The sequence below is a fragment of the Oncorhynchus tshawytscha genome, linkage group LG18, assembly GCF_018296145.1.
Source record: "Oncorhynchus tshawytscha isolate Ot180627B linkage group LG18, Otsh_v2.0, whole genome shotgun sequence".
Taxonomy (NCBI): domain Eukaryota; kingdom Metazoa; phylum Chordata; class Actinopteri; order Salmoniformes; family Salmonidae; genus Oncorhynchus; species Oncorhynchus tshawytscha.
Window position 1 is genome coordinate 42,519,255 of NC_056446.1, and position 24,578 is coordinate 42,543,832.

A 24,578-nucleotide genomic window follows, 5' to 3' on the forward strand; every position below is an offset into this window, starting at 1 on the left:
CCGTCCCACCCAAACACTCAGCTCGCCCCCTTCCCCGTCCCACCCAAACACTCAGCTCGCCCCCATCCCACCCAAACACTCAGCTCGCCCCCGTCCCACCCAAACACTCAGCTCGCCCCCCTTCCCCGTCCCACCCAAACACTCAGCTCGCCCCCCGTCCCACCCAAACACTCAGCTCGCCCCCTTCCCACCCAAACACTCAGCTCGCCCCCTTCCCCGTCCCACCCAAACACTCAGCTCGCCCCCCGTCCCACCCAAACACTCAGCTCGCCCCCCGTCCCACCCAAACACTCAGCTCGCCCCCCGTCCCACCCAAACACTCAGCTCGCCCCCCGTCCCCACCCAAACACTCAGCTCGCCCCCCGTCCCACCCAAACACTCAGCTCGCCCCCCATCCACCCAAACACTCAGCTCGCCCCCGTCCCACCCAAACACTCAGCTCGCCCCCCCCGTCCCACCCAAACACTCAGCTCGCCCCCCGTCCCACCCAAACACTCAGCTCGCCCCCGTCCCCCGTCCCACCCAAACACTCAGCTCGCCCCCGTCCCACCCAAACACTCAGCTCGCCCCACCCCCCGTCCCACCCAAACACTCAACTCGCCCCCCCGTCCCACCCAAACACTCAGCTCGCCCCACCCCGTCCCACCCAAACACTCAGCTCGCCCCCGTCCCACCCAAACACTCAGCTCGCCCCCCTTCCCACCCAAACACTCAGCTCGCCCCCTTCCCCGTCCCACCCAAACACTCAGCTCGCCTCCCCCGTCCCACCCAAACACTCAGCTCGCCCCCCGTCCCACCCAAACACTCAGCTCTCCCCCCCGTCCCACCCAAACACTCAGCTCCCCCCGTCCCACCCAAACACTCAGCTCGCCCCCCGTCCCACCCAAACACTCAGCTCGCCCCCCATCCCACCCAAACACTCAGCTCGCCCCCCGTCCCACCCAAACACTCAGCTCGCCCCCGTCCCACCCAAACACTCAGCTCGCCCCCCGTCCCACCCAAACACTCAGCTCGCCCCCCGTCCCACCCAAACACTCAGCTCGCCCCCGTCCCACCCAAACACTCAGCTTCGCCCCCGTCCCCGTCCCACCCAAACACTCAACTCGCCCCCGTCCCACCCAAACACTCAGCTCGCCCCCCCCGTCCCACCCAAACACTCAGCTCGCCCCCATCCTACCCAAACACTCAGCTCGCCCCCCCGTCCCACCCAAACACTCAGCTCGCCCCCATCCCACCCAAACACTCAGCTCGCCCCGTCCCACCCAAACACTCAGCTCGCCCCCCGTCCTACCCAAACACTCAGCTCGCCCCCGTCCCACCCAAACACTCAGCTCGCCCCGTCCCACCCAAACACTCAGCTCGCCCCCCCCGTCCCACCCAAACACTCAGCTCGCCCCCGTCCTACCCAAACACTCAGCTCGCCCCGTCCCACCCACACACTCAGCTCGCCCCCCGTCCCACCCAAACACTCAGCTCGCCCCCGCGTCCCACCCAAACACTCAGCTCACCCCCATCCCACCCAAACACTCAGCTCGCCCCGTCCCACCCAAACACTCAGCTCGCCCCCGTCCCACCCAAACACTCAGCTCGCCCCCCGTCCCACCCAAACACTCAGCTCGCCCCCCGTCCCACCCAAACACTCAGCTCGCCCCCCGTCCCACCCAAACACTCAGCTCGCCCCCGTCCCACCCAAACACTCAGCTCGCCCCCCCCGTCCCACCCAAACACTCAGCTCGCCCCCCGTCCCACCCAAACACTCAGCTCGCCCCCCCCCCACCCAAACACTCAGCTCGCCCCCCGTCCCACCCAAACACTCAGCTCGCCCCCTTCCCCGTCCCACCCAAACACTCAGCTCGCCCCCCATCCCACCCAAACACTCAGCTCGCCCCCCGTCCCACCCAAACACTCAGCTCGCCCCCTTCCCCGTCCCACCCAAACACTCAGCTCGCCCCCCCCGTCCCACCCAAACACTCAGCTCGCCCCCCGTCCCACCCAAACACTCAGCTCGCCCCCTCCCCGTCCCACCCAAACACTCAGCTCGCCCCCCCTCCCGTCCCACCCAAACACTCAGCTCGCCCCCTTCCCCGTCCCACCCAAACACTCAGCTCGCCCCCCGTCCCACCCAAACACTCAGCTCGCCCCCCGTCCCACCCAAACACTCAGCTCGCCCCCCCCCGTCCCATCCAAACACTCAGCTCAGCCCCCCGTCCCACCCAAACACTCAGCTCGCCCTCCCCCCGTCCCACCCAAACACTCAGCTCGCCCCCCGTCCCACCCAAACACTCAGCTCGCCCCCCGTCCCACCCAAACACTCAGCTCACCCACGAGACAGAGACAGAGAGACAGAGATCACTACTCACCTCCGTGGGTTTATAGCAGTCCATTAAGGATTCCTGTTGAGAGAAGGACAATACGTGTTTTATGTTCCAAGACAGTTTATGGAACTAATCGAGTGACCGGAAATGTAGTACACTGTGATTCACACATCAATCATCTGTTTGCTCACGGCACCAATAGGACAGTATACATGGAACCTTAAATACATGCAAACATTGAGCGTTTGAATCATTCTATATGTTCAGTAGCTCATACAGAAGGAGAAATCTGCCCTGGCATCTATTAGTGGGAATCATACGACAGAGACTGTTACAGGAGGTGAGGACATACGACAGAGACCGTTACAGGAGGTGAGGACATACGACAGAGACCGTTACAGGAGGTGAGGACATACGACAGAGACTGTTACAGGAGGTGAGGACATACGACAGAGACCGTTACAGGAGGTGAGGACATACGACAGAGACTGTTACAGGAGGTGAGGACATACGACAGAGACCGTTACAGGAGGTGAGGACATACGACAGAGACTGTTACAGGAGGTGAGGACATACGACAGAGACTGTTACAGGAGGTGAGGACATACGACAGAGACCGTTACAGGAGGTGAGGACATACGACAGAGACTGTTACAGGAGGTGAGGACATACGACAGAGACCGTTACAGGAGGTGAGGACATACGACAGAGACTGTTACAGGAGGTGAGGACATACGACAGAGACTGTTACAGGAGGTGAGGACATACGACAGAGACCGTTACAGGAGGTGAGGACATACGACAGAGACCGTTACAGGAGGTGAGGACATACGACAGAGACCGTTACAGGAGGTGAGGACATACGACAGAGACCGTTACAGGAGGTGAGGACATACGACAGAGACCGTTACAGGAGGTGAGGACATACGACAGAGACCGTTACAGGAGGTGAGGACATACGACAGAGACTGTTACAGGAGGTGAGGACATACGACAGAGACCGTTACAGGAGGTGAGGACATACGACAGAGACCGTTACAAGAGGTGAGGACATACGACAGAGACCGTTACAGGAGGTGAGGACATACGACAGAAACTATTACAGGAGGTGAGGACATACGACAGAGACCGTTACAGGAGGTGAGGACATACGACAGAGACTGTTACAGGGGTGAGGACATACGACAGAGACTGTTACAGGGATGAGGACATACGACAGAAACTGTTACAGGAGGTGAGGACATACGACAGAGACTGTTACAGGGGATGAGGACATACGACAGAAACTGTTACAGGAGGTGAGGACATACGACAGAGACTGTTACAGGGGATGAGGACATATGACAGAGACTGTTACAGGGGATGAGGACATACGACAGAGACTGTTACAGGGACGACAGAGACCATTACAGGAGGTGAGGACATACAACAGAGACTGTTACAGGGGATGAGGACATACGACAGAAACTGTTACAGGAGGTGAGGACATACGACAGAGACTGTTACAGGGGTGAGGACATACGACAGAGACTGTTACAGGGATGAGGACATACGACAGAGACTGTTACAGGGATGAGGACATACGACAGAGACTGTTACAGGGGGTGAGGACATACGACAGAGACTGTAACAGGGGTGAGGACATACGACAGAGACTGTTACAGGGACGACAGAGACTGTTACAGGGGTGAGGACATACGACAGAGACTGTTACAGGGGTGAGGACATACGACAGAGACTGTTACAGGGATGAGGACATACGACAGAGACTGTTACAGGGGTGAGGACATACGACAGAGACTGTTACAGGGGTGAGGACATACGACAGAGACTGTTACAGGGGTGAGGACATACGACAGAGACTGTTACAGGGGTGAGGACATACGACAGAGACTGTTACAGGGGTGAGGACATACGACAGAGACTGTTACAGGGATGAGGACATACGACAGAGACTGTTACAGGGATGAGGACATACGACAGAGACTGTTACAGGGGTGAGGACATACGACAGAGACTGTTACAGGAGGTGAGGACATACGACAGACTGTTACAGGAGGTGAGGACATACGACAGAGACTGTTACAGGAGGTGAGGACATACGACAGAGACTGTTACAGGAGGTGAGGACATACGACAGAGACTGTTACAGGAGGTGAGGACATACAAAGGAATGATCTCACTAGCAAGAACAGGGAGTGTTCACTACTCTGTGTGTGTGTGTGTGTGTGTGTGTGTGTGTGTGTGTGTGTGACAACAAGACGGGTCAGATAGACAGTGTTTCACCTTCTTAAACGACAGGTCATTAAACCACACGTCAATCAAGATTAAGAGTCAGGCACTTTAACACATTAACATCTATTACACAGGTCTTATAAAGCATTATGCAGTTCCTATGCAGTATTATGAAGCATTATGCAGTTCCTATGCAGTATTATGAAGCATTATGCAGTTCCTATGCAGTATTATGATGCATTATGCAGTTCCTATGCAGTATTATGATGCATTATGCAGTTCCTATGTAGTATTATGAAGCATTATGGAGTTTTTATGCAGTAATGTGAAGGATTATGGGTACCTGTAGTTTGACGGCTCTCTCGTCTTCGCTGTTGACTTCCAACAGGTCATCGATGTCTATCTCCACCTCTGGCATCTCCTCTTCCTGGAAATAAACATCATCATCACCACCATCATCATCGTCATCATCATCACCATAAATCATCATCACCATAAATCATCATCACCATAAATCATCATCACCATAAATCATCATCACCATAAATCATCATCACCATAAATTCATCATCATCATCATCATCATCACCATAAATCATCATCATCATCACCATTAATCATCATCATCATCACCATAAATCATCATCATCATCACCATAAATCATCATCATCCCCGTAAATCATCATCATCACCATAAATCATTATCATCATCATCACCATAAATCATCATCATCACCATAAATCATCATCATCACCACCATCACCATAAATCATCATCATCACCATCATCACCACCATCACCATAAATCATCATCATCATCATTATCATCATAAATCATCATCAATCATCATCATCATCATCCCCATAAATCATCATCATCATCATCAGCACCATAAATGTCTGACACCACTACAATGATCTAACCCTTTCTGTCTGACACCACTACAATGATCTAACCCTTTCAGTCTGACACCACTACAATGATCTAACCCTTTCAGTCTGACACCACTACAATGATCTAACTCTTTCTGTCTGACACCACTACAATGATCTAACCCTTTCTGTCTGACACCACTACAATGATCTAACCCTTTCTGTCTGACACCACTACAATGATCTAACCCTTTCTGTCTGACACCACTACAATGATCTAAGCCTTTCTGTCTGACACCACTACAATGATCTAACCCTTTGTCTGACACCACTACAATGATCTAAGCCTTTCAGTCTGACACCACTACAATGATCTAACCCTTTCCGTCTGACACCACTACAATGATCAAACCCTTTCAGTCTGACACCACTACAATGATCAAACCCTTTCAGTCTGACACCACTACAATGATCTAACCCTTTCCGTCTGACACCACTACAATGATCTAACCCTTTCAGTCTGACACCACTACAATGATCTAACCCTTTCTGTCTGACACCACTACAATGATCAAACCCTTTCAGTCTGACACCACTACAATGATCTAACCCTTTCAGTCTGACACCACTACAATGATCTAACCCTTTCAGTCTGACACCACTACAATGATCTAACCCTTTCAGTCTGACACCACTACAATGATCAAACCCTTTCTGTCTGACACCACTACAATGATCTAACCCTTTCAGTCTGACACCACTACAATGATCTAACCCTTTCTGTCTGACACCACTACAATGATCAAACCCTTTCAGTCTGACACCACTACAATGATCTAACCCTTTCAGTCTGACACCACTACAATGATCTAACCCTTTCAGTCTGACACCACTACAATGATCTAACCCTTTCAGTCTGACACCACTACAATGATCAAACCCTTTCTGTCTGACACCACTACAATGATCTAACCCTTTCTGTCTGACACCACTACAATGATCAAACCCTTTCAGTCTGACACCACTACAATGATCTAACCCTTTCTGTCTGACACCACTACAATGATCTAACCCTTTCAGTCTGACACCACTACAATGATCTAACCCTTTCTGTCTGACACCACTACAATGATCAAACCCTTTCAGTCTGACACCACTACAATGATCTAACCCTTTCTGTCTGACACCACTACAATGATATGACTGCCTTTCATTTAACCGCCAGACTGGTTTCGTGTGTGTCTCTCTCTCTCCGTGTGTGTGTGTGTCTCTCTCTGTGTGTGTGTGTCTCTCTCTCTGTGTGTGTGTGTCTCTCTTTCTCCGTGTGTGTGTGTGTCTCTCTCTCTGTGTGTGTGTGTCTCTCTTTCTCCGTGTGTGTGTGTGTGTCTCTCTCTCTGTGTGTGTGTGTCTCTCTTTCTCCGTGTGTGTGTGTCTCTCTCTCTGTGTGTGTGTCTCTCTCTCTGTGTGTGTGTGTCTCTTTCTGTGTGTGTGTCTCTCTCTCTCCGTGTGTGTGTGTGTCTCTCTCTCTGTGTGTCTGTGTGTGTGTGTGTGTGTCTCTCTTTCTGTGTGTGTGTGTGTGTGTGTGTGTGTGTGTGTCTCTCTCTCTGTGTGTGTGTGTGTGTGTGTGTAGCTGCAGGGTTGTGTTGGTATTCAACCTCATCATTAGTCTGACTGAGAGAGGGATTAACTGATGAAACTACAGCACACGGTGTGTAGGTAGTGTATGTGTGTGTGTGTGTGTGCGTGTGTGTGTGTGGGACTGGTCACCTCTGAGTCCCTGACTCTCCTCCTACACTCTAAAATACTCCTTATTAAAGAACAGCAAGATAATATTCCTTTGCTTTCTGAAAGGAGATATATTCTCTTGTTCTCTGAGAGAGAAAGATATTCCCTGGTTATTTCTGACAAAGCTCTTCTGAGTTTCAGATATCAGCTTCACATCAGTCTCAAATCTTCAGCTTCACACCAGTCTCAAATCTTCAGCTTCACACCAGTCTCAAATCTTCAGCTTCACACCAGTCTCAAACCTTCAGCTTCACACCAGTCTCAAAATCTTCAGCTTCACACCAGTCTCAAATCTTCAGCTTCACACCAGTCTCAAATCTTCAGCTTCATACCAGTCTCAAATCTTCAGCTTCACACCAGTCTCAAATCTTCAGCTTCACACCAGTCTCAAATCTTCAGCTTCACACCAGTCTCAAATCTTCAGCTTCACACCAGTCTCAAATCTTCAGCTTCACACCAGTCTCAAACCTTCAGCTTCACACCAGTCTCAAATCTTCAGCTTCACACCAGTCTCAAATCTTCAGCTTCACACCAGTCTCAAACCTTCAGCTTCACACCAGTCTCAAACCTTCAGCTTCACACCAGTCTCAAATCTTCAGCTTCACACCAGTCTCAAATCTTCAGCTTCACACCAGTCTCAAACCTTCAGCTTCACACCAGTCTCAAATCTTCAGCTTCACACCAGTCTCAAATCTTCAGCTTCACACCAGTCTCAAACCTTCAGCTTCACACCAGTCTCAAATCTTCAGCTTCACACCAGTCTCAAATCTTCAGCTTCACACCAGTCTCAAATCTTCAGCTTCATATCAGTCTCAAATCTTCAGCTTCAGATGAGTGGTCATATGGGATGGGGGGTTAAGTTTAGAGTACAGGTTAGAGAAAATAGGATTTTGAATGGGACTGAATTGTATGTCCCCACAAGGTTAGTTTTGCAAGACTGTGTGTGTGTCTGACCTGTTGTTACTGACTACTGAGCAGCCGGAAGCGTGTTGTGTTCAGTCTGCAGCTATAGTCTGATGTGAATCAACTCAGACAACCCCAAACAGATGACTCACACATGTCTGTCTGTCTGTGTGTGTGTAGGAGAGGAATGGAGCATTAAGGCTCAGCCCATCACAACATCAAAAGACTATCTCTGTCACACACACAGCAGGGTAGACATCCACAGTCCTGCCACACAGCAGGGTAGACATCCACAGTCCTGCCACACAGCAGGGTAGACATCCACAGTCCTGCCCCACAGCAGGGTAGACATCCACAGTCCTGCCACACAGCAGGGTAGACATCCACAGTCCTGCCACACAGCAGGGTAGACATCCACAGTCCTGCCACACAGCAGGGTAGACATCCACAGTCCTGCCACATAGCAGGGTAGACATCCACAGTCCTGCCACACAGCAGGGTAGACATCCACAGTCCTGCCACACAGCAGGGTAGACATCCACAGTCCTGCCACACAGCAGGGTAGACATCCACAGTCCTGCCACACAGCAGGGTAGACATCCACAGTCAGTCCTGCCACACAGCAGGGTAGACATCCACAGTCCTAGCACAGTCCTGCCACACAGCAGGGTAGACATCCACAGTCCTGCCACACAGCAGGGTAGACATCCACAGTCCTGCCACACAGCAGGGTAGACATCCACAGTCCTGCCACACAGCAGGGTAGACATCCACAGTCCTGCCACACAGCAGGGTAGACATCCACAGTCCTGCCACACAGCAGGGTAGACATCCACAGTCCTGCCACACAGCAGGGTAGACATCCACAGTCCTGCCACACAGCAGGGTAGACATCCACAGTCCTGCCACACAGCAGGGTAGACATCCACAGTCCTGCCACACAGCAGGGTAGACATCCACAGTCCTGCCACACAGCAGGGTAGACATCCACAGTCCTGCCACACAGCAGGGTAGACATCCACAGTCCTGCCACACAGCAGGGTAGACATCCACAGTCCTGCCACACAGCAGGGTAGACATCCACAGTCCTGCCACACAGCAGGGTAGACATCCACAGTCCTGCCCCACAGCAGGGTAGACATCCACAGTCCTGCCACACAGCAGGGTAGACATCCACAGTCCTGCCACACAGCAGGGTAGACATCCACAGTCCTGCCACACAGCAGGGTAGACATCCACAGTCCTGCCACACAGCAGGGTAGACATCCACAGTCCTGCCACACAGCAGGGTAGACATCCACAGTCCTGCCACACAGCAGGGTAGACATCCACAGTCCTGCCACACAGCAGGGTAGACATCCACAGTCCTGCCACACAGCAGGGTAGACATCCACAGTCCCAGAGATTAGAGGTCGACCGATTATGATTTTTCAACTCCGATACAGATTATTGGAGGACCAAAAAAAGCCGATACCGATTAATCGACCGATTTTTATTTATTTATTTGTAATAATGACAATTACAACAATACTGAATGAACACCTTTATTTTAACTTAATATAATACATCAATAAAATCAATTTAGCCTCAAAGGAATAATGAAACATGTTCAATTTGGTTTAAATAATGCAAAAACAAAGTGTTGGAGAAGAAAGTAAAAGTGCAATATGTGCCATGTAAGAAAGCTAACGTTTAAGTTCCTTGTTCAGAACACGAGAACATGTGAAAGCTGGTGGCTCCTTTTAACGAGTCTTCAATATTCCAAGGTAAGAGGTTTTAGGTTGTAGGTATTATAGTATTTATAGGACTATTTCTCTCTATACCATTTGTATTTCATTAACCTTTGACTATTGGATGTTCTTATAGGCACTTTAGTATTGCCAGTGTAACAGTATAGCTTCCGTCCCTCTCCTCGCTCCTCCCTGGGCTCGAACCAGCAACACATCGAGAACAGCCACCACATCGAAGCAGCGTTAGCCATGCAGAGCAAGGGGAACAACTACTTATTGGCCATGTTCTGTTATAATCTCCACCCGGCACAGCCAGAAGAGGACTGGCCACCCCACATATGCTCTCTCTAATTCTCTCTTTCTTTCTCTCTCTCGGAGGACCTGAGCCCTAGGACCATGCCCCAGGACTACCTGACATGATGACTCCTTGCTGTCCCCAGTCCACCTGACCGTGCTGCTGCTCCAGTTTCAACTGTTCTGCCTTATTATTATTTCGACCATGCTGGTCATTTATGAACGTTTGAACATCTTGGCCATGTTCTGTTATAATCTCCACCCGGCACAGCCAGAAGAGGACTGGCCACCCCACATAGCCTGGTTCCTCTCTAGGTTTCTTCCTAGGTTTTGGCCTTTCTAGGGAGTTTTTCCTAGCCACCTTGCTTCTACACCTGCATTGCTTGCTGTTTGGGGTTTCAGGCTGGGTTTCTGTACAGCACTTTGAGATATCAGCTGATGTACGAAGGGCTATATAAATACATTTGATTTGATTTGATTACTAGAAGGCTCAGAGTTTGAAACGCCATTTGTGTGCACCCCGCTAACTAGCTAGCCATTTCACTTCGGTTACACCAGCCTCATCTCGGGAGTTGATAGGCTTGAAGTCATAAACAGCGCAATGCTGGACGCACAACGAAGAACTGCTGGCAAAACGCACGAAAGTGCTGTTTGAATGAATGCTTACGAGCCTGCTGCTGCCTACCACCGCTCAGTCAGACTGCTCTATCAAATCATAGACTTAGTTATAACATAATAACACACAGAAATACGAGCCTTAGGTCATTAGTAACCGGAAGGTTGCAAGTTCAAACCCCCGAGCTGACAAGGTACAAATCTGTCATTCTGCCCCTGAACAGGAAGTTGCCTAGTTAAATAAAGGTCAAATAAAATAAATAAAAAATGAATATGGTCGAATCCGGAAACCATCATCTCGAAAACAAGACGTTTATTATTTCAGTGAAATACGGAACCGTTCCGTATTTTATCTAACAGAGGGCATCCATATGTCTAAATATTCCTGTTACATTGTACAACCTTCAATGTTATGTCATAATTACGTAAAATTCTGGCAAATTAGTTCGCAATGAGCCAGGCGGCCCAAACTGTTGCATATACCCTGAATCTGCGTGTAATGAACGCAAGAGAAGTGGCACAATTTCACCTGGTTAATATTGCCTGCTAACCTGGATTTATTTTAGCTAAATATGCAGGTTTAAAAATATATACTTGTGTATTGATTTTAAGAAAGACATTGATGTTTATGGTTAGGTACACATTGGAGCAACGACAGTCGTTGATTGATTGTTTTTTATAAGATAAGTTTAATGCTAGCATTCGCGTAACAGGCAGTCTCCTCGTGGAGTGCAATGTAATCAGGTGGTTAGAGCGTTGGACTAGTTAACTGTAAGGTTGCAAGATTGGATCCCCTGAGCTGACAAGGTAAAAATCTGTCAGGCAGAACGTTCCTAGGCCGTCATTGAAAATAAGAATGTGTCCTTAACTGACTTGCCTAGCTAAATAAAGGTGTAAAAAAAAACATTGGCAAAATCGGCACCCTAAAATACAGTTTTCCAATTGTTAACTTCGCTCTCAGAGCAGCAATAAAACCTCCCAGTAAAACATTCTATTTTACCAGTCAGGAAACGTACGGCTTCATTCCCCACAACCAATGTGAAACCAAACATATACCTTCCCACAACTTCCAAGGAACCAAATGTGCTAGCTGGGTTCTCTCTCTCTCTCTGACTGCTGCAGCTGTGTTAACTCTGACTGGCTCTTATTGGCGCAGGGATCTATGAAGCGAGCAATGAGAACACACACACTCATTACACAGACCCCAACCCCATGTCTGTTCTGGCTGGCAGAAAACACACAAAGACACGCTCGCTGTCGCACACACACAGCCCGTCATACCTCTGTGATGACAGACTGCTGTGTGTCACTAAGGGAAGGAGGTCAGAGCGAGAGGAGCTGATTGGTTGACGGAGAGAAGCACAACATCAGCATGTCATTCTTTAACCCACTGTCCTTCTTTCCTCTCTTCTTCCTCTTCTCCTCTTCTTCCTCTTCTCCTCTTCTCCTCTTCTCCTCTTCTTCCTCTTCTCCTCTTCTTCCTCTTCTCCTCTTCTTCCTCTTCTCCTCTTCTCCTCTTCTTCCTCTTCTCCTCTTCTCCTCTTCTTCCTCTTCTCCTCTTCTTCCTCTTCTCCTCTTCTTCCTCTTCTCCTCTTCTTCCTCTTCTCCTCTTCTCCTCTTCTTCCTCTTCTCCTCTTCTTCCTCTTCTCCTCTTCTCCTCTTCTTCCTCTTCTCCTCTTCTTCCTCTTCTCCTCTTCTCCTCTTCTTCCTCTTCTTCCTCTTCTCCTCTTCTTCCTCTTCTCCTCTTCTCCTCTTCTTCCTCTTCTCCTCTTCTTCCTCTTCTCCTCTTCTCCTCTTCTCCTCTTCTTCCTCTTCTTCTCGCCCCCATCCCCCTTTCTCTGCTTGGGCAGCATACTGCATGATACGGAGAGCACACACACACACACACACACACGCACACACACGCACACACACACACACACGCACACACACACACACGCACACGCGCACACACACACACACGCACACACACACACGCACACACATTCTCAGCTCTCAGCACACACACGCACACACACACGCACACACACGCACACACACACGCACACGCACGCGCACGCACGCACACACACACACGCGCACGCACGCACACGCACGCACACACGCACACACACACGCACACACGCACACGCGCACACACACACACACGCACACACACACACGCACACACATTCTCAGCTCTTTAAATGTTAAAGAACCAACCAACCATCTGTGAGCACCTGAGAAAGCATTTCAATGTCTTGTACCGGACCAGATGGGTTAGGAAGATTAAACAACATCACAGACACACAGACACAGTATTACAACCCCATACCAGAGGAGGCTATAGACACAGTATTACAACCCCATACCAGAGGAGGCTACAGACACAGTATTACAACCCCATACCAGAGGAGGCTATAGACACAGTATTACAACCCCATACCAGAGGAGGCTATAGACACAGTATTAGAACCCCATACCAGAGGAGGCTATAGACACAGTATTACAACCCCATACCAGAGGAGGCTATAGACACAGTATTACAACCCCATACCAGAGGAGGCTATAGACACAGTATTAGAACCCCATACCAGAGGAGGCTATAGACACAGTATTACAACCCCATACCAGAGGAGGCTATAGACACAGTATTAGAACCCCATACCAGAGGAGGCTATAGACACAGTATTACAACCCCATACCAGAGGAGGTTATAGACACAGTATTACAACCCCATACCAGAGGAGGCTATAGACACAGTATTACAACCCCATACCAGAGGAGGTTATAGACACAGTATTAGAACCCCATACCAGAGGAGACTATAGACACAGTATTACAACCCCATACCAGAGGAGGCTATAGACACAGTATTACAACCCCATACCAGAGGAGGCTATAGACACAGTATTACAACCCCATACCAGAGGAGGTTATAGACACAGTATTAGAACCCCATACCAGAGGAGACTATAGACACAGTATTACAACCCCATACCAGAGGAGGCTATAGACACAGTATTACAACCCCATACCAGAGACTATAGACACAGTATTACAACCCCATACCAGAGACTATAGACACAGTATTACAACCCCATACCAGAGACTATAGACACAGTATTACAACCCCATACCAGAGACTATAGACACAGTATTACAACCCCATACCAGAGACTATAGACACAGTATTACAACCCCATACCAGAGACTATAGACACAGTATTACAACCCCATACCAGAGACTATAGACACAGTATTACAACCCCATACCAGAGACTATAGACACAGTATTACAACCCCATACCAGAGGAGACTATAGACACAGTATTACAACCCCATACCAGAGGAGGCTATAGACACAGTATTACAACCCCATACCAGAGGAGGCTATAGACACAGTATTACAACCCCATACCAGAGGAGGCTATAGACACAGTATTACAACCCCATACCAGAGACTATAGACACAGTATTACAACCCCATACCAGAGACTATAGACACAGTATTACAACCCCATACCAGAGACTATAGACACAGTATTACAACCCCATACCAGAGGAGACTATAGACACAGTATTACAACCCCATACCAGAGACTATAGACACAGTATTACAACCCCATACCAGAGACTATAGACACAGTATTACAACCCCATACCAGAGGAGACTATAGACACAGTATTACAACCCCATACCAGAGGAGGCTATAGACACAGTATTAGAACCCCATACCAGAGGAGGCTATAGACACAGTATTACAACCCCATACCAGAGGAGGCTATAGACACAGTATTACAACCCCATACCAGAGGAGGCTATAGACACAGTATTAGAACCCCATACCAGAGGAGGCTATAGACACAGTATTAGAACCCCATACCAGAGGAGGCTATAGACACAGTATTAGAACCCCATACCAGAGGAGGCTATAGACACAGTATTAGAACCCCATACCAGAGGAGGCTATAGACACAGTATTAGAACCCCATACCAGAGGCTATAGACACAGTATTAGAACCCCATACCAGAGGAGGCTATGGACACAGTATTACAACCCCATACCAGAGGAGGCTACAGACACAGTATTACAACCCCATACCAGAGGAGGCTATAGACACAGTATTACAACCCCATACCAGAGACTATAGACACAGTATTACAACCCCATACCAGAGGAGGCTATAGACACAGTATTACAACCCCATACCAGAGGAGGCTATAGACACAGTATTACAACCCCATACCAGAGGAGGCTATAGACACAGTATTACAACCCCATACCAGAGACTATAGACACAGTATTACAACCCCATACCAGAGGAGGCTATAGACACAGTATTACAACCCCATACCAGAGGAGGCTATAGACACAGTATTACAACCCCATACCAGAGGAGGCTATAGACACAGTATTACAACCCCATACCAGAGGAGGCTATAGACACAGTATTAGAACCCCATACCAGAGGAGGCTATAGACACAGTATTAGAACCCCATACCAGAGGAGGCTATAGACACAGTATTACAACCCCATACCAGAGGAGACTATAGACACAGTATTAGAACCCCATACCAGAGGAGGCTATAGACACAGTATTAGAACCCCATACCAGAGGAGGCTATAGACACAGTATTAGAACCCCATACCAGAGGAGGCTATAGACACAGTATTACAACCCCATACCAGAGGAGGCTATAGACACAGTATTAGAACCCCATACCAGAGGAGGCTATAGACACAGTATTACAACCCCATACCAGAGGAGGCTATAGACACAGTATTACAACCCCATACCAGAGGAGGCTATAGACACAGTATTACAACCCCATACCAGAGGAGGCTATAGACACAGTATTAGAACCCCATACCAGAGGAGGCTATAGACACAGTATTACAACCCCATACCAGAGACTATAGACACAGTATTACAACCCCATACCAGAGGAGACTATAGACACAGTATTACAACCCCATACCAGAGGAGACTATAGACACAGTATTACAACCCCATACCAGAGGAGGCTATAGACACAGTATTACAACCCCATACCAGAGACTATAGACACAGTATTACAACCCCATACCAGAGACTATAGACACAGTATTACAACCCCATACCAGAGACTATAGACACAGTATTACAACCCCATACCAGAGACTATAGACACAGTATTACAACCCCATACCAGAGACTATAGACACAGTATTACAACCCCATACCAGAGACTATAGACACAGTATTACAACCCCATACCAGAGACTATAGACACAGTATTACAACCCCATACCAGAGACTATAGACACAGTATTACAACCCCATACCAGAGGAGACTATAGACACAGTATTACAACCCCATACCAGAGGAGGCTATAGACACAGTATTACAACCCCATACCAGAGGAGGCTATAGACACAGTATTACAACCCCATACCAGAGGAGGCTATAGACACAGTATTACAACCCCATACCAGAGACTATAGACACAGTATTACAACCCCATACCAGAGACTATAGACACAGTATTACAACCCCATACCAGAGACTATAGACACAGTATTACAACCCCATACCAGAGGAGACTATAGACACAGTATTACAACCCCATACCAGAGACTATAGACACAGTATTACAACCCCATACCAGAGACTATAGACACAGTATTACAACCCCATACCAGAGGAGACTATAGACACAGTATTACAACCCCATACCAGAGGAGGCTATAGACACAGTATTAGAACCCCATACCAGAGGAGGCTATAGACACAGTATTACAACCCCATACCAGAGGAGGCTATAGACACAGTATTACAACCCCATACCAGAGGAGGCTATAGACACAGTATTAGAACCCCATACCAGAGGAGGCTATAGACACAGTATTAGAACCCCATACCAGAGGAGGCTATAGACACAGTATTAGAACCCCATACCAGAGGAGGCTATAGACACAGTATTAGAACCCCATACCAGAGGAGGCTATAGACACAGTATTAGAACCCCATACCAGAGGCTATAGACACAGTATTAGAACCCCATACCAGAGGAGGCTATGGACACAGTATTACAACCCCATACCAGAGGAGGCTACAGACACAGTATTACAACCCCATACCAGAGGAGGCTATAGACACAGTATTACAACCCCATACCAGAGACTATAGACACAGTATTACAACCCCATACCAGAGGAGGCTATAGACACAGTATTACAACCCCATACCAGAGGAGGCTATAGACACAGTATTACAACCCCATACCAGAGGAGGCTATAGACACAGTATTACAACCCCATACCAGAGACTATAGACACAGTATTACAACCCCATACCAGAGGAGGCTATAGACACAGTATTACAACCCCATACCAGAGGAGGCTATAGACACAGTATTACAACCCCATACCAGAGGAGGCTATAGACACAGTATTACAACCCCATACCAGAGGAGGCTATAGACACAGTATTAGAACCCCATACCAGAGGAGGCTATAGACACAGTATTAGAACCCCATACCAGAGGAGGCTATAGACACAGTATTACAACCCCATACCAGAGGAGACTATAGACACAGTATTAGAACCCCATACCAGAGGAGGCTATAGACACAGTATTAGAACCCCATACCAGAGGAGGCTATAGACACAGTATTAGAACCCCATACCAGAGGAGGCTATAGACACAGTATTACAACCCCATACCAGAGGAGGCTATAGACACAGTATTAGAACCCCATACCAGAGGAGGCTATAGACACAGTATTACAACCCCATACCAGAGGAGGCTATAGACACAGTATTACAACCCCATACCAGAGGAGGCTATAGACACAGTATTACAACCCCATACCAGAGGAGGCTATAGACACAGTATTAGAACCCCATACCAGAGGAGGCTATAGACACAGTATTACAACCCCATACCAGAGACTATAGACACAGTATTACAACCCCATACCAGAGGAGACTATAGACACAGTATTACAACCCCATACCAGAGGAGGCTATAGACACAGTATTAGAACCCCATACCAGAGGAGGCTATAGACACAGTATTACAACCCCATACCAGAGGAGGCTATAGACACAGTATTACAACCCCATACCAGAGGAGGCTATAGACACAGTATTAGAACCCCATACCAGAGGAGGCTATAGACACAGTATTAGAACCCCATACCAGAGGAGGCTATAGACACAGTATTAGAACCCCATACCAGAGGAGGCTATAGACACAGTATTAGAACCCCATACCAGAGGAGGCTATAGACACAGTATTAGAACCCCATACCAGAGGCTATAGACACAGTATTAGAACCCCATACCAGAGGAGGCTATGGACACAGTATTACAACCCCATACCAGAGGAGGCTACAGACACAGTATTACAACCCCATACCAGAGGAGGCTATAGACACAGTATTACAACCCCATACCAGAGGAGGCTATAGACACAGTATTACAACCCCATACCAGAGGAGGCTATAGACACAGTATTAGAACCCCATACCAGAGGAGGCTATAGACACAGTATTAGAACCCCATACCAGAGGAGGCTATAGACACAGTATTAGAACCCCATACCAGAGGAGGCTATAGACACAGTATTAGAACCCCATACCAGAGGAGGCTATAGACACAGTATTAGAACCCCATACCAGAGGCTATAGACACAGTATTAGAACCCCATACCAGAGGAGGCTATGGACACAGTATTACAACCCCATACCAGAGGAGGCTACAGACACAGTATTACAACCCCATACCAGAGGAGGCTATAGACACAGTATTACAACCCCATACCAGAGACTATAGACACAGTATTACAACCCCATACCAGAGGAGGCTATAGACACAGTATTACAACCCCATACCAGAGGAGGCTATAGACACAGTATTACAACCCCATACCAGAGGAGGCTATAGACACAGTATTACAACCCCATACCAGAGACTATAGACACAGTATTACAACCCCATACCAGAGGAGGCTATAGACACAGTATTACAACCCCATACCAGAGGAGGCTATAGACACAGTATTACAACCCCATACCAGAGGAGGCTATAGACACAGTATTACAACCCCATACCAGAGGAGGCTATAGACACAGTATTAGAACCCCATACCAGAGGAGGCTATAGACACAGTATTAGAACCCCATACCAGAGGAGGCTATAGACACAGTATTAGAACCCCATACCAGAGGAGGCTATAGACACAGTATTACAACCCCATACCAGAGGAGACTATAGACACAGTATTAGAACCCCATACCAGAGGAGGCTATAGACACAGTATTAGAACCCCATACCAGAGGAGGCTATAGACACAGTATTAGAACCCCATACCAGAGGAGGCTATAGACACAGTATTACAACCCCATACCAGAGGAGGCTATAGACACAGTATTAGAACCCCATACCAGAGGAGGCTATAGACACAGTATTACAACCCCATACCAGAGGAGGCTATAGACACAGTATTACAACCCCATACCAGAGGAGGCTATAGACACAGTATTACAACCCCATACCAGAGGAGGCTATAGACACAGTATTAGAACCCCATACCAGAGGAGGCTATAGACACAGTATTACAACCCCATACCAGAGGAGGCTATAGACACAGTATTACAACCCCATACCAGAGGAGGCTATAGACACAGTATTACAACCCCATACCAGAGGAGGCTATAGACACAGTATTACAACCCCATACCAGAGGAGGCTATAGACACAGTATTACAACCCCATACCAGAGGAGGCTATAGACACAGTATTAGAACCCCATACCAGAGGAGGCTTATAGACACAGTATTACAACCCCATACCAGAGGAGGCTATAGACACAGTATTACAACCCCATACCAGAGGAGGCTACAGACACAGTATTACAACCCCATACCAAAGGAGGCTATAGACACAGTATTACAACCCCATACCAGAGGAGGCTATAGACACAGTATTACAACCCCATACCAGAGGAGGCTATAGACACAGTATTACAACCCCATACCAGAGGAGGCTATAGACACAGTATTACAACCCCATACCAGAGGCTATAGACACAGTATTAGAACCCCATACCAGAGGAGGCTACAGACACAGTATTAGAACCCCATACCAGAGGAGGCTATAGACACAGTATTAGAACCCCATACCAGAGGAGACTATAGACACAGTATTACAACCCCATACCAGAGGAGGCTATAGACACAGTATTAGAACCCCATACCAGAGACTATAGACACAGTATTACAACCCCATACCAGAGGAGGTTATAGACACAGTATTAGAACCCCATACCAGAGACTATAGACACAGTATTAGAACCCCATACCAGAGGAGACTATAGACACAGTATTACAACCCCATACCAGAGGAGACTATAGACACAGTATTAGAACCCCATACCAGAGGCTATAGACACAGTATTAGAACCCCATACCAGAGGAGGCTATAGACACAGTATTAGAACCCCATACCAGAGGAGGCTATAGACACAGTATTAGAACCCCATACCAGAGGAGACTATAGACACAGTATTACAACCCCATACCAGAGGAGGCTATAGACACAGTATTAGAACCCCATACCAGAGGAGGCTATAGACACAGTATTAGAACCCCATACCAGAGACTATAGACACAGTATTACAACCCCATACCAGAGGAGGTTATAGACACAGTATTAGAACCCCATACCAGAGGAGACTATAGACACAGTATTAGAACCCCATACCAGAGGAGGCTATAGACACAGTATTAGAACCCCATACCAGAGGAGGCTACAGACACAGTATTACAACCCCATACCAGAGGAGGCTATAGACACAGTATTAGAACCCCATACCAGAGGAGGCTATAGACACAGTATTAGAACCCCATACCAGAGGAGGTTATAGACACAGTATTACAACCCCATACCAGAGGAGGCTATAGACACAGTATTAGAACCCCATACCAGAGGAGGCTATAGACACAGTATTACAACCCCATACCAGAGGAGGCTATAGACACAGTATTAGAACCCCATACCAGAGGAGGCTACAGACACAGTATTACAACCCCATACCAGAGGAGGCTATAGACACAGTATTAGAACCCCATACCAGAGGAGGCTATAGACACAGTATTAGAACCCCATACCAGAGGAGGCTACAGACACAGTATTACAACCCCATACCAGAGGAGGCTATAGACACAGTATTAGAACCCCATACCAGAGACTATAGACACAGTATTAGAACCCCATACCAGAGGAGGCTATAGACACAGTATTACAACCCCATACCAGAGGAGACTATAGACACAGTATTACAACCCCATACTAGAGGAGGCTATAGACACAGTATTAGAACCCCATACCAGAGGAGTCTGTCCTATTCAAAAATAACCATTATCTAACCTACCTGACGTTAACCCTTCCTTCAAATCAGTATTTTCTTTTAGAAAAGGAAAACATATAATTCTAAACTATTCTGGTTGACATCATGAATGAATTGAAACAGATTTGATGTGGATTCCAGCATTGCGTAGGGGCCTCCTGCTCATTTAATCTCAGTAAGTAGGATGGGAGATGATTATTTTAAAACCTTTCCAGGAGAACAAACACCTTGGGAAGCTCAGGACACCAAATCACATCCCCATAACACCAAATCACATCCCCATAACACCAAATCACATCCCCAAAACACCAAATCACATCCCCATAACACCAAATCACATCCCCATAGCACCAAATCACATCCCCATAACACCAAATCACATCCCCAAAACACCAAATCACATCCCCAAAACACCAAATCACATCCCCATAACACCAAATCACATCCCCAAAACACCAAATCACATCCCCATAACACCGTTTGTCTCTCTTTAGGCCTACTGACAGACCACTTTTCTATGATTGTAAAGGTGGGCTTGGCAGGTTGTAAAGGTGGGCTTGGCAGGTTGTAAAGGTGGGCTTGGCAGATTGTAAAGGTGGGCTTGGCAGGTTGTAAAGGTGGGCTTGGCAGGTTGTAAAGGTGTGCTTGGCAGATTGTAAAGGTGTGCTTGGCAGATTGTAAAGGTGGGCTTGGCAGATTGTAAAGGTGGGCTTGGCAGATTGTAAAGGTGTGCTTGGCAGATTGTAAAGGTGGGCTTGGCAGGTTGTAAAGGTGTGCTTGGCAGATTGTAAAGGTGTGCTTGGCAGATTGTAAAGGTGTGCTTGGCAGATTGTAAAGGTGGGCTTGGCAGATTGTAAAGGTGGGCTTGGCAGATTGTAAAGGTGTGCTTGGCAGATTGTAAAGGTGGGCTTGGCAGATTGTAAAGGTGTGCTTGGCAGATTGTAAAGGTGTGCTTGGCAGATTGTAAAGGTGTGCTTGGCAGATTGTAAAGGTGTGCTTGGCAGATTGTAAAGGTGGGCTTGGCAGATTGTAAAGGTGGGCTTGGCAGATTGTAAAGGTGGACTTGGCAGATTGTAAAGGTGGGCTTGGCAGATTGTAAAGGTGGGCTTGGCAGATTGTAAAGGTGGGCTTGGCAGATTGTAAAGGTGGGCTTGGCAGATTGTAAAGGTGGGCTTGGCAGATTGTAAAGGTGGGCTTGGCAGATTGTAAAGGTGGGCTTGGCAGATTGTAAAGGTGGGCCTGGCAGATTGTAAAGGTGGGCTTGGCAGATTGTAAAGGTGTGCTTGGCAGATTGTAAAGGTGTGCTTGGCAGATTGTAAAGGTGGGCCTGGCAGATTGTAAAGGTGGGCCTGGCAGATTGTAAAGGTGGGCCTGGCAGATTGTAACCTACTAGGCTACAAAAGGAGTCTGAGGCGTTAAGCTGTGTGGTGTCTTTCATGACCTCTGTCATTCATCTGTTCTGCTCCACCTTCACTGCGCTGCTGCCTTCCCAGGAAGAGACACTGCAGCCTGGGGGAGTGGGGACAATTGACCAGGGAGAGCAAGGGAGCTGAATAATCGACCCAAAGCCCCCATAAAAACAGTCCTGGGTAACTGCATACATGGAGTGTATCTGAAGGTGAGTGAGTCAACAGAAGTGGGAGGGTCAACAGAAGTGGGAGGGTCAACAGAAGTGGGAGGGTCAACAGAAGTGTAACATTTTAGCTAAGCTTAACCCTATCCCTTTTCCTAACCTTAACCTCAGTCTCCTAACCTGCCACGTTAGTCATCTTAACCTGCCACGTTAGTCATCTTAACCTGCCACGTTAGTCATCTTAACCTGCCACGTAAACGTTAAGCCGTGGTGCACCTGGCTAAGAGCGGTCTAACCATAATAGAGTGTTCATTTTACACACATGGCTGTTGATTCACCCACTCCTTTTGCAATGCCCACTTTGTTTCAAACACACTGTGTTGCCTGTTGTGAGTGGGAGACATCTATCTTCAGGTCAGACACTATTGATCCCACATCATTTAAAGGCCTCGCTATGATAAAGCACATACTACAAAAAAAAGGTGCCATCTAGAACCTAAAATGGTTATTCGGCTTAGCCCCATAGGATAACCCTTTTCAGTTCCAGGTAGAACTATTTTCGGTTCCAGGTAGAACTATTGAGTTCCAAAAGGGGCACAACTTTGGTTTTGGAGTGTGGGGTGGGGGGGGCGTCTGGGGCCGTCCGCATGGTCCTAAAGCCCTCTGTCGTCTCGTTTTGTATCACATTACAATGATAAATCTGTGGGGGGTGCAAAAATGCTATTTTAGAATGTGGGGGTGGGGGCAAAAATGCTATTTTAGAATGTGGGGGGCATGTCCCCCGTCCCCAGTGAAAGTTGCACCCATGAGTAAAACCGTTTCCAAAGACAATTCTACCTGGAACCAAAAAAAGGTTCTACCTGGAACCAAAAAATAGGTTATCCTATGGGGACAGCCAAAGACCCCTTTTGGAAGCTTTTTCTAAGAGAGTACCCAGTGGAGAGGAGACTAGACTATCGTGGGCGTTTAGGTTTATTTACTGCTACTGCCTACAGAAATATTATGCACCAGATTGCTAGACTATAAAGTAGCCTACTATCACCAATAATAAAATGTAGCATACAGTCAGAGGAATCAACGGAATATATTAATATATTATACCACCAGCCAGGTCGGGGAAAAGCCCTTCTCTCCTCACCTCACAGTCGTACAGATCGCTCAGTTGTTCAATAATCCACTCCTCCAAGATCAGTCTCTTCCGCAGCTCCTTCCTGTCGTATTTCACCGTCACTTTCCCCTGCTTCCTCTGGACGGGGTCGTCCCGCGGCATGGGTCCGGACCCAGCGCACCCTACCCCGGCCAGCGGCTGGAAGAACACCCGGCTGGCGGCCGCAGGCAACGGGGCGCTCGTCTCGGTGCTGGCGGCTGACATTGCAGTGTTTAGTGTGTGTGTGTGACAGAGAGAGAGAGAGCGACGGAGGGAGCTACTGTACTGCCTGGCTAAGAAATGAACACCGTTTTTAAAACACCTGCTACTTAAAATACAGCGCGCTCAGAGGAGGGCAGAGATGATGTGTGTGATAGCCTAGCGGCCAGCCTAATACCAATGATGGATTTACCCATTAGGCAACACTTCCATTTTAAAAGGGTCCTTATTACGGTGTAATTCATTGTGATAATACATAGTTGTAACTAACTGATGGTAATTGCAGTCTGTAATTACAGAGGTGTAACAATGAATGTTAAAAACAAATGTTAAAGTTTCAGATAGCATCCATACATTTTTTCAGCTTGTGTAACGGATGTGAAACGGCTAGCTAGTTAGCGGTGGTGCGCGCTAAATAGCGTTTCAATCGGTGACGTCACTTGCTCTGAGACCTTGAGGTAGTGGTTCCCCTTGCTCTGCAAGGGCCGTGGCTTTGTGGAGCGATGG

At 48.0% G+C, this 24,578-nt stretch overlaps 1 protein-coding gene across 1 annotated transcript in view; it reads right to left on the minus strand.

The window, feature by feature from the left end:
- The window catches only part of LOC121839939 (protein phosphatase 1 regulatory subunit 14C-like), a 38,859-nt gene extending 14,617 nt beyond the window's left edge, over positions 1-24,242 (minus strand). Inside the window, exons 1-3 of the mRNA XM_042300524.1 lie at positions 23,844-24,242; positions 4,894-4,977; positions 2,361-2,393 (exon numbers count right to left, since the gene is read on the minus strand). Coding sequence (XP_042156458.1) covers positions 2,361-2,393; positions 4,894-4,977; positions 23,844-24,077 — 351 coding nt within the window. The 5' untranslated portion in view covers positions 24,078-24,242. The remainder of the gene's footprint in view (positions 1-2,360; positions 2,394-4,893; positions 4,978-23,843) is intronic.
- Positions 24,243-24,578: the final 336 nt, after the last annotated feature.